General features: G+C 39.8%; 1 protein-coding gene across 6 annotated transcripts; it reads left to right on the forward strand.

The window, feature by feature from the left end:
- Window positions 1-309: 309 nt before the first annotated feature.
- LOC113322771 lies at window positions 310-4,956 on the forward strand. Of its 6 annotated transcripts, XR_003347277.1 has the most exons (6): window positions 310-506; window positions 1,637-2,743; window positions 3,208-3,284; window positions 3,610-3,696; window positions 3,780-4,440; window positions 4,618-4,956. XR_003347277.1 is itself a non-coding variant. In XM_026570916.1 (2 exons), exon 2 carries the CDS (start codon window positions 1,648-1,650, stop codon window positions 2,614-2,616), a length of 969 nt encoding a protein of 322 aa, XP_026426701.1. In that variant the 5' UTR covers window positions 310-506; window positions 1,637-1,647; the 3' UTR covers window positions 2,617-2,982. The 6 variants fall into 6 exon arrangements, 1 of the variants encoding a protein (XP_026426701.1); XR_003347278.1 differs by having other exon boundaries at window positions 3,205-3,284; window positions 3,610-4,440; XR_003347276.1 differs by having other exon boundaries at window positions 3,610-4,440.
- The last annotated feature ends 7,149 nt before the right edge of the window (window positions 4,957-12,105 follow it).

The raw sequence follows: 12,105 nt of genomic DNA on the forward strand, positions 1-12,105 counted from the left end.
GTCCGTTTCATCAAATCGATCACTTCCATTATAAAGGAACTAAGTATCAATAACTTTGGTTTATTTGATTTTTCCTTGTTTTTGATTATTGCATCCAACAAAATTTACGTCGCAAACTTTGGAAAAGTGGGTCCCTTAACCAAACCGATTCAATTCTAAAACAAAAACTCTTAATGAGCCGTGGAATAAAACCACGTAAAAACCACGCTCTCACACAACCCAAAAAGGACCCTTGTATTTCTCTGCAGGGCGGGGCCACACATTTTTTGTCTCTGGTTTTTACGTGGTTCAATTCCACGGTTCATATAGAATCAACTTCCACAATAAGGTGCGCTCGAGTCTTTTCCTTCGCAATCGTGCTGTTATGCGCAGTTTCCACTTCAGTGAGTCTTCAAAGACCAATACCCATGTACTTTCTCACTTCCACAGCAACCAACCAAAGCTGTTTCAATAAATCTTAGGGTTTTCGGTAGAGAATTCTAGTTCAGATTCCCAGTGTAACTCTGGTAAGTTATTTCTGTTTGATATTCAATTCGTACCCTAACTCTGTCACATCTCTTTCTAATTTTACAAATCAAGAAGTTTCTGTTGTAGGCATTTAATGTCTGGTTATGGATAATAATTTAGCTTATCTGATTCAGGATCTTTCTCATAGTTCGGCATTTGACGATGATTTAAGATCAATTCTCAGTCAATTTTTATTGAAAAGGGCTGCCTTTTTTTTCTAAATTTTTTATACCAAAGCTGTTTGCTTTTGTTTACTAATTTGAAGGAAATCTTCTAATTGCTTGTTTCCAATCATCCCTAGTTATACTAATGGATAATAAATTTAGCTATTTTTGTTAATAACCCTAACCTCATTTTGGAATCTGAGCGAACTGGGTATCATTAATTTCATAGAAATCACAGCAATATATATCCAAGAAACTAGTTTGTCATGAACGAGTGTAGGATGGAAGTTTTAGGTATTGCTCTTCTGGTATACTATCATTCGAAACTTTTTGGTCAATTTTCTTGATTTTTATGTTGTCTGTCAGTAGAGTATTGATATGTTTGGTTTGGCCTTAGGCCAGAGCTAGATAGTACTTGTCCCTCTGGCCAATCGATTCACTATCATCAAATTCCGTGGTGGAAGAAAAACAAGGAGTAGTGAAAAAACAAAGAAGAGCTTGATTCACTTCATCAGCCAAAGAGACTTTTTGGATCCCCTCCACTGCTCCGGTGGAGTCCTGGTAGAGTCTACAAATCTAATTCACTTGGTTAGAGCATTCTGCTGTTCGACCTGGAGGAATAAATTTTGTTGTGTCACCGAGGTGGTAGTAACACCGAAAAGCCTTTTGAGAATTGATATGACCATTTTCTTTGTAACTTTTTATCCTATTTAGTTTGCTCTAGGAAACATATCCCCGTAGATATCGTGGTTTAGATATCTTAGGCTCAGATTTCATCTACTCTGAGAAGGGATATTTTGTCATTTCTTTCTAAGTTCGTCCTTAGCCTTAGATATCGAATCATTTTTAAGGCAGTTCTTTATTCCTTTTTTTTTTTATTTTTAAGGAAGCTCTCGTCGGTCGTGTGTTAGTTTATTTTGCGCTAATATTTGGAGGTTTGTATAACTGAACTTATAATTACACAGGTTCCAACCTAATGGTGAGAGGAAAGAGAAGACCTCTAGCAGCTTTAGCCGCAGCTGAAGACTATTCTCTCCATGGTTCTGTTGAGTCTTTAGACTTTTATGCTGCAGAAGACCTGCATGAAGATGGTAATTGGGTAATTGTTAAGAAACAGCGAATTACTATCTGGATCCCTCCTCCTCCGTCTGTGCATCCTACTACAACCCCAGGTCCTCCTCGGACAAACAACAGACAGCACAAGTCCAAGAAAAGAATAATTAAAAGACGGCAAATACTTCCTAACAAGAGACAACAGCCACGAAAACGCCCACATGAAGGAGAGCTTCAGAACTGTGATACAGTACTGGATTCGAGTAAAGGTATTCAGGTCAGTGGAGGAAAACTGGACTCCCCACCCAATTCCATGAAAAAGTTTCCCAAGCAGGTTTCTAGAAGAACTACACCAAAAGGCCCAACTAGGCTTACTGGGGATGAGTCAGTCTACCGCCCAGCAACATCTAAATCTCTTGTCCCTGATAATGAACATGCAAGGCTGAGTGCTATTGGATTTTCTCCACAGATTAGGGTATCTAGAGTATTTGAAGCTGATAAGAATAAGAAGAGGCTACCTACTAATAATATTCTCCCCCCACCAACAATGTTTCGTAGTCAAGGACCTTCTAGAGCTCATGTCAGATCGATCAGTTGTCTGAATATGGGTATGGGTGTACTACAACAGAATCAAAAGATGCGTGCGGCAAACCTGGAGAGGAAACTGGAAAAGGCTGGTGGGTTGAGCAGGTGGCTCATGTCACTTGGGCTAGGACAGTTTGTGCAGATGTTCCGAATGCGAAACGTGGATGATAAATTTCAACTGTTGAACCTAAACATGGGAAAGCTCAAAGAAATGGGTGCAATTGCAGTTGGCCCGAGAAGAAAGTTGATGCATGCAATTGACTGTTTGGCATTTCAAGATTGTACTCTTAGTAGAGGAATGATTTGAAAGGGTTGTCAAGATCAGATAAACTGTAAGGACTCTGCTGCTTTGTTGATGGGCTTTGGTAACTCCAGAAGTGCTGCATATCCCCTAATATCTCCCCCACTCCCTTCCCCGTAACTCCATTCATCAGGTATCCTTCTTCCATTCCAAGTGGGTTATTGGTAGCAATATGTGGATTTGTTCTCATTCTAAATTCAGATGATTTGTAAGTTGAGTAGAAGTGGAGTTTTTTTGTTTCTTTCCAATCCGCTTGTCTGATTCCCGATGTTGTAAAATGTAATAGAATGCTGTAACATATGTTATTCATGGCACCCATAATGTGGTTGAAATTATTAAGTCGGTTGAATTCTCAGGAAATTCTTTTAGAAGTCATACTATAATCTTTTAGCCGCAACAGCTACTTGATAACAAATTCAGAAGCCACCTCAACTGCTCAGGATTATCCAACTCTATAAATGTTTTTCTGATATATCTTCCTGAATTATAAACCATGTAATAACTCTTTGCATATAATTTTGTTTTGTTTTATTTTTGCAGTCTTTGTTATTGTCAAATGCTCACATGTTGCTAATCCTTGTGCTCCTTGTGTAGCAGTTGTTGAAGTAACCACAAGATGTTGTTTCTTGCAAATGATTCAGTATTCATATCTGTTCATGTTATTAATCAACCAGGTATTGTTTCCAGTTAACCCGCCCCTGATCTTTTACCAACCAATTTTTCTGTGCAATAAAAGAGACATCCGCAAAGTTTGGTTCTTTTTTACAAACATTTTTTTTGTTTGACGTGAATACATGATTATTAACCAGTAGAGGAAAGGCCTCGACTGACTTAGTCCATATTCCAAATTTTGTATACACGTTAGTCAAATGGATTGTAGAATAAGACTTGGTTTATATACATCATTTGGTTGACGAGTTCTCTTAAACTCTCTATACTAAACCTGTTCACTGAATTATTCATCCCTTATCTCCTAATTCAAAATTCAACATCAAGTAGGTTGTTTTTTTTAAATGGAACCACCAATTCCAGGATTGAGTTTATATGCCGAAGATGATGATGACGACAATTCGAATGAATGGCAAGGTTCCTTCAACTCTTAGAATTTTTAATATTAATTCGTTGCTATTAATCTAAAGCATTAAAATTCATCAACTTATTTTTGGCAGTAATCGTTGCTGTGATTTTTGTTATGATCTTTGTGGATGTGAGAGCTGCCTTTGGTGGATCTTTGATGCATCGTGTCTTGAGGAATGCTTACAAGGAGGTTTTATCTTTAACATGTTGCTGTTTCTAGAACTCAGGTCCTTGTAATTAAATTAAACACTACAAATACATGTATATGGGATAAGAACTGGATCTGTGCACGATGCTCATACTCAATATCAGGCTTTCTGACTATCATATTTGTACATAGATCATTCGCCTCTTAGAAATCAGTGAGCCAGATGCTCACCCAATTTTAGTCAAACTACTTTGACTAACTCAAACTCAAAGTCTATGCTGTTCGATGATGAAACTTCTGATTTAGTCACTTATTTGCCAGTTCGTAATTCATTGTATTTATATATTTAAATGATTTAATCAAATAACAAGTGGTTCTGAAAGAATAAAAAATCGGTTGACATTTTCTTTTGTTATCCATTCTTTCGTTCATGAGAGAGTTATATCAATCCTTCTTTCATTCTCTCGTGGTGTTTACTTGGTAGAATCTGTAACTATTTCATTACACCCATATTATCTCTTTTGATTACATATGGAATCACCATCTGTAATCCAAGGAATGAGTATTCTTGCTGAAGAAGTGGAAAATCCAGCTACTGAGGCTTGGTAATCATCTAATACGCCCTCTTCAATCTTCTAATACATAATATATATATATATATATATATATATATATATATATATGATTCCTATTATCTTGCTCATCTCTTCTTGAGTTTTACAAGTAAATCATCAAGTTAACCATGTATCTATTCTAATGTGCAACTTTGTTCTTCTTTGCAGTGATTGCTGTAACAGGGATTGTTATAATTCTATTTGTGGTGGATGTCACTCTTGCTGTGCTTGTCTTGATGCATGTTTACAAGGAGTTCTTTGTTGCTTATCTTGTTTCGCAGTTTGTTCTTAGAAATATCGTTTTCTTGTAAATAAAAATGTTAATAGATTTGGAAGCGGGTCATGTAATCAGCTATTGCAAGCACTATCTTGTCTAATTTTTATTAGAGATATGTAAATGTGTGAGTAAAGTGTGTGTCAAGTCAATGAGTCAATATAGACTTGACTTATGTCCTGTTGTCTTGTCCTATGAGGACAATTAAATACCCTGTAATAATCTTTCAGAAATTAATCTCAAAATACTCTTTCTTCAATATTATCAGTTTCACATGTTTCCCATGGTATCAGACAGCTGATCCTGAGGCAACAATCAAACCCTAAGAGCAAGTCTTATGGTGGAAGAGTTCCATCTTCCACGCCACCTCAGCATTTGGAATTGTGGATGGAAGTGCAAGTGTAGTGGTGGAATAGCGAAAACGCTATTCTTAATAGCACTAAAAAAACGCTATTAAGAATAGCGCTAAAAAACGCTATTAAGAATAACGCTTTTTTCTCAGCCGTTAGATTTCAACGACTCATTTTAAATCTACGGATAAAAAAAAAACGCTATTCTTAATAGCGTTTTTTTAGCACTATTCTTATTGGCATTCAAATGGATTCCACGAACCCTTCCACGAAACCGTGGAACCCTCCTTGGATTTTCTGTGGAAGACCCCAACTTGGAAGCCACTAGACTTGACATTCCATAGTTTTTCCACACTTGGAATAGGTTGGATTCCACCATAAGACTTGCTCTAATAACATTCTTCTCAATAATCTTTTCAAGCACATATTCAAGATCCATCAAAATGTTTTCATATTATTTTTCACAACAATTCAATACTTGTTATCAACAAATTTTTCACAACAATTCAAGATTTGGTTCTTCAACAATCTTTATTCAATAATTTTTACGGATCCAGTTCACGTCATCCAGTATCATCGTTTACAGAAGAAGAAAAGATATGTGTACTAATTTGAATTTCGCTGCTCAAATGGGTAATTCCTCTGACTTTACTTTTCCATTCACCAACATCTCCAAAATTAGGTCCAAATAATTTCTTGCTATGGTATGGCGTGATCAGATGGAATCTATCTTGATTTCCACTAATTTATATGGTTGTGTTAATGGTGGTATCCAAGAACAAACATGTTGAAATTGATGGAGTTTTAAAAATAAGTCCTTAATGGATTCTTTGGAGGAAAATTGATTGTTTTGTTACAGTTGTATGAAAGCAACCTTTACAAATTCAATATCTGGTGATGTTTTGGGTTTTTCTAATGCTAAGCATATTTGGGAGTTTCTTGAACTTAGCTTTAGAAGTCAGTTTATGGCAAGAAAGAACATGCTTAGAAACCAACTGCATAATGTAAAGAAAGGAAATCTCACAATTATGGTTACTTACATAATGTGAAGAATATTGCTGACTCCTTAGCAGCTGTTGATACATGAAAAATATTACCCCTTAGCTGGGTTAGCGTGCCCCTAAAAGGGAGGCAAGCCCAATATGAGACATGGGGACTTGGGGACTAAAGCCCAAGTCCACTAAGAGGGTATCCATTAGATGGAAAGGACAAGGGAGGAATTAATAGGAAAGAAGGAGGTTTTACTAGGGAATGAATGACATTAGTAGTAATTAAAGAAGAAAGGACACATGGCATGATGTCATAAAAGGAAGGGGATTTTGGAAAGTCTATATAAAGAAGGACAAAGTACAATGGAAAGGCAACTCTCTCTTACTATTTTTAGAAAAGTGAGGTCATTTGGCTAGTTAGGACGGGTAGAACCTCAAACCTAAATTCACCCTCAACATTTGGTGACCACACCCGGAAGCTCGTTCCTAGCTCACCATGACACACACGGAAGGCGCTAACTCGGGAGCGATAGGGAAACAAGTGGCCGGTCAACCCCTTAACCTCGACGAAGTGACAATAGAAGATGATAACAGTGAGGAAGAAACACCGATCCTGGGCATTATCAAGCAATCAGTAAAACGTGGACCCCAAGATAAAGAGGTGACAACGTCACAGGAGAAGAGCAAGCAGGCATCCCAGCTAGCGAAACCCATCTCATACACTTTACAAAACATGCAGAAAGAATTGAGTGAGCGCACACGAAGAAGACAAGAGCTTGAAAACTGGATAGCACAGGCAGTAATGGCAAGATAACGTACTTCCGAAGAGACAATGAGAAGCGCACAACACAAAGGTGACAAGACGATGGTAACGTCACAAAAAGAAATAACCAAGTACCTAGAGCAGAACTATCACGTGGTAAAACAAGATAATCATTGCCGCATGAATAGCCCATACCCCGGGCATATCCGGGAATATTCGTATCCCGAAGACTACATCTCTCCAAAGTTAAAAGTATATGAGGGCCAAGGAAACGCGCGAGAGCATCTCAGCCGATTCTTGTCAGCAATGAACGACAAGGCTACCAATGGAAAGTTGTGCTTAAAAGAAGTCCCTAGGTCATTCACGGGCACAACGTTCACTTGGTATGACAACCTAAAGGAAGAAAGCGTGGACTCCTGGAAAACTTTGTCCACGCTCTTTCTTGGGAAGTTTACTCGGCCAAAAGGAAGATCACGGCGTTAGATCTGAGCAAGAAAGGGAAACGAATAGGCGAGGAAGTAGGAAAATACATCTTGCGGTTCCGGCGCTTGACATTGGAATGTCACGAAGAAATCAACAAGCGCTTGACGAAATCTGCGTGCAAGGAATGGTCCCATCTTTTAGAGGGAGTTTAATAAATTTCAGATTCCAGACCTTCTTAGAGCTAGAAGAAGCAGCTGAGAGGATCGCCGACTGCATAGAAGGGGCACCTACAGATTCTGTTTGGCATACTACGATTAGTGCTGCGTCAGGAACCCCACACAACGTAAGACCTAACATTAGTAAGGAAAATAGAGACCAACCTCAGATTGATGGCAGAAGCCGAGGGAGAAACGGAGGAAGCAGGCGCGATTATAAAACACCACCCACTCTCCTCTGCAGCAAAGAACGCGCAATTAGACTCTTGAACCAATGGATCTCCGAAGGAGAAATTCAGCTACCCTTGACCAAGGTGGATATCAACAAAATGGATAAAAACGCGGCCAGATACTGCTACTACCACCGAAGGATGGGGCACCCAACAGAGGAATGCTTTGCCATTCGGAGCATATTTGAGCGCAAGCGGGAAGCTGGGGAACTAGAGACGACAAGACAGAAGATTGAACATGACCCATTCCCTCGCCACTAACACAAAAAGAGAAGAAGAGAGAATGCGGAGCATAAGCGCGCAAGTTGTAAACACTTTCGTTTGGTAAGAAAAAATTTCTCTCAATGTTTGACAGGCAAGTATATCAAAATGTCTCAGGAAAGCCAAAGGCGGCTGATTGACTGACAAATTCCCAAAAGGTCTTGGGAATGCCAAAGACGCCCGATCGACTGGCAAAAGGTATCGGGAAATCTAAAGGCGCCTGATTGACTGAAAAATTCACAAAAGGTCCCGGAAACTCCAAAGGCGCCCGGTTGACTGACAAAAGGTCTCGGGAAATCCAAAGGCGCCCGATTGACTGACAAATTCACAAAAGGTCCTGGGAATGCCAAAGGCGCCCGGTCGACTGGCAAAAGGTCTCGGGAAGTCAAAGGCGCCTAATTAACTGACAAATTCTCAAAAGGTCCCGAAAATGCCGTGACAAAAGATCTCGGGAAATCCAAAGGCGCCTGATTGACTGACAAATTCACAAAAGGTCCCGGAAACGCCAAAGGCACCCGGTTGACTGACAAAAGGTTCCGGGAAAGCCAAAGACACCTGATTGACTGACAAATTCTCAAAAGGTCCTGGGAATGCCAAAGGTGCCCGGTCGACTGGCAAAAGATCTCGGGAAAGCCAAAGGCGCCCGATTGACTGACATTCACAAAAGGTCATGGGAATGCCAAAGGAGCCCCGATGACTGGCAAAAGGTCTAGGGAAAGCCAAAGGCGCCCGATTGACTGACAAATTCACAAAAGGTCTCACGATAGCCAAAGGCACCTGATCGACTGACAAATTTACAAAAAGTCTCAGGAAAGTCATAGGCGCCTGATTGACTGGCATCCATAAGTAATCTTAAGGAAGCCAAGGGCGACTAATAAGCCCACATAGGTCTCGGGAACGCCAAAGGCGCCTAGTTGACCGACGCTTTACAAAGGAACCAAGAGAAACCAAAAGTGTTAATACGTTTTCCCAAACACCTAATCAACACACCCTTCTGGACTAAAATAAGGGCGTAGGTACGCCTTATCCTCGCCCGCCCAGCAGAAGGCGACTGATTGACCAATAGATATACAAAGGCCCTGGCTATGCCAAAGGCGCCTGATTAACTACCAAACTTGGAAGCAGCTCTCAGAAATGCTAAAGGCACCTAATTGACTGATAAAGCACGCCCGGATCCTAGAGATACCAGGCGCATATAATTACCCCTGCTTACCACGGACAACACCCTTGCAAAAAAAAAAAAAAGGAAAGTAGGTGCGGTCTACAACTATTATAAGCAACCCAATAAATAAAATTATACAGGAAAGGAATTGTAAAGGAAAGGAAGAGTATAATCATCTAACAATCGGCATACCCAATAAGTACGATTATAAGCAACCAAAGCAGTTAGTTAAAAGATAATGAAATACTAATAACAGAAAGACAATCAAATACCACAGAATATCCCACAACATAAAAATAAACAAATAACAATCACGGTGCCTGATGTAGTTTTTACAGTGGTAAGAAAAATGGTTCGTTTAAGAATTGTAGAGATTCGATTTTAGACTCAAATTAAAATAGAAAACTTAAAAGAAATTTTTATCAAGATTATAAAAAGCACTAAGACTCAGGATTCCACCATTGACCAATTAAGTGATTTAATCTAATCAATATTCATGCAAATCTTTGCGTTTAAAGTGATTCTAATTTATTTCCTCTAGTAGATTTTTGAAGTAACAATTGTATACATCAAGCATGAAACATCAAAAATCTTAAACTAAGCATGCTCCATCAAAATGGATCACAATCATTCAATAAAAATCAATTTTCCAATATTAGTTCCATGCAAATAATCATAAAAGAAATTGCAAGAATTAATTAAAATAGAATTATACCACTTTTCATGGAACAATGGCTTCCTCCGTCTCCTCAGCAAAGGGTCTTAGATCCTCATATTATTCACGTGCTCAAAATAGGTGTTCATAGATCCAAAAGGTGAAAAACAGGAGAAAACTAATAAAGCAGCGGGTTTGTAACAGAAATAATTGTTACAGAACCCACTGTTACAGAGTAAATCCTAACAGTTATTATTGTTGGAAACTGTTATGAATTTCAAAAGTAAAGGTGACGGTTTTTCTGTCTTCTTCTTCGTACAGCAACAGCTTCTTCTCTGTTGATGATGGAAGCGCCTCTGCAACTCTCTGCAACTACCCCAACTTTCTCCTAGGTCTCGACTAATTTTGTTCTTCTTTCCCTTTTTATTTCACCGGAATTCTCTCCCTTAACTCGACAGCTCAAAATCTAACAGAATATATCTTCTTTCCCTCCACGTAACTTCTTAATATAAATCAACCAAATCTCCGGAAACTTCCTCAATGCCCTGTTACGGAAAGAATACATCTAAGCTTGCTTTCTTTCCAATAGAAACCCGAGTACCAAGCCTGTTTCGATAAAACAGGGTACTATCAAACCATCTGTACGTGCAAACTCGAGTAATTCTCGTCCAAAAAAAATCCAGAAAAGACCGAGAATAATCTTCCCCTGTTTACTTCAAACCAATACTCAGGCCCTATTTACTCGGACCCAACACTCATATTAACTCTATTAATCCATAACAGGTCCATCCCAATGATAATCTGTGACTAAATCTCGTTTAAACTCTTCCAAATTCTATTCAATATCTTCGCAGGTGAAAGGGGGAATTTCCCGCCAAAAACAGATTTCAAGCGTAGGAGATGAGTGCCCCTTAACAATTTATGGGGTGCCGATAGAAACTAGCGTACTCCTTTTTCAACTGGAATGCCCCTTATCCAACATGGAAGTACGAATAGTAAGTGTCCTTCGGGTGCCTTTAGACAACTTTTCGAGCCGATTTTTCCAAAAATGTTTATTGGCCAAAAATACCTACACACACATAAAACACCGTAATAATAAGAACAAAATCGAGTACTAACAATATATAAAATCGAGATGAAAATAGACACATAAATGCGTCTAAGGGCAAGCCCAACAAAGGGAAATAAAAGAAAAGCTGGCACATGGACAAAGCGCTCTAAGCCAGTTAAAGCCTCTCCAGCTCCTGTCGTTTCTCCTCAAGCTCAGCTCGAACAGTCGCCTCGGCAGCCTCCGCCCGCAACAGCTCATCAGTAGCCACTCCAACATCATCAAGCAATGAATCCAGTACCTCCTTTTTGCTAGAAGTTGTCTCTGAGCGCTTCTTCAACTCCTCCTCCAACTGAGAAATTTGACTCGTAAGCCGACTACGAGGGTCATGCCGGCCCTTCACCTTCGCCAGAAGCTCCTCCAATCACTGCACTGGGAACTTAACATTAAGTGCAGATTGCACTGCAGCTTCCCAACCGCGTAGAGTTGTCGCGTCAATAGGATCATTCTCCATGCGCGTAAGGCGGTCTGCGATATCCAAGAGGTTTCTAGTCATATAATACAAAAAAGGAACAACCAAGAGGCCCTCTTTTTCCATATGACCGCCACCATGCTCAACAATATCCCTGTAGGCAGCAACAAAAACTGTCGGCACCCAGATTCCGTGGACAAGAGTATGGGTAACATGATCTACTCCAGCCTCAGCAACGCTCACCACGAAAGGGAAACGAAACCGCGCATCCTCGGAATCTTCTGTTACAACATGGGTGGTTGGTATATCAGCCGTAAGAGTATTATCCCGCTTCTCCGGAAGAACAGACGAGCTGCCACCATCCATTTTTGTCAGCTTAGAGGATCCCTTGCCGCTAGGACCACGTGCTTGGTACCATCCATGTCAGGCTTCGTGGTTTCTTTTCACTTCTTACCATATCCTAATACCAACGACAACATGTCAAAAGAAAAGAGGAAAGGAAAACCAACCTTGGGAACCGACGAGCCTAGCGGAGTATCAGCGACTTTAGGACGAAAGGCGGAGGAACTAGAAGACGATTCAGAGCCACTAGTGGAGCCTGACAAATAAGAAATGAGCACCATCGCAAAATAACTTAAATTTATAAGAAAAGAAGAGAGGAAGGAACAGAGATTGGAATAACAAAACAAAGACACGTATTAAATAGGGAGTTACCTGCAGGATCATTAACGGTTATCGCCACGTAGGATGGGGACCCGCCAAAAACCGACCGGCTGGACCCAGAAGGGCTCATTGATTGCAGCACGACACTAGG

Source organism: Papaver somniferum, chromosome 11 (genome assembly GCF_003573695.1).
Source record: "Papaver somniferum cultivar HN1 chromosome 11, ASM357369v1, whole genome shotgun sequence".
NCBI lineage: Eukaryota > Viridiplantae > Streptophyta > Magnoliopsida > Ranunculales > Papaveraceae > Papaver > Papaver somniferum.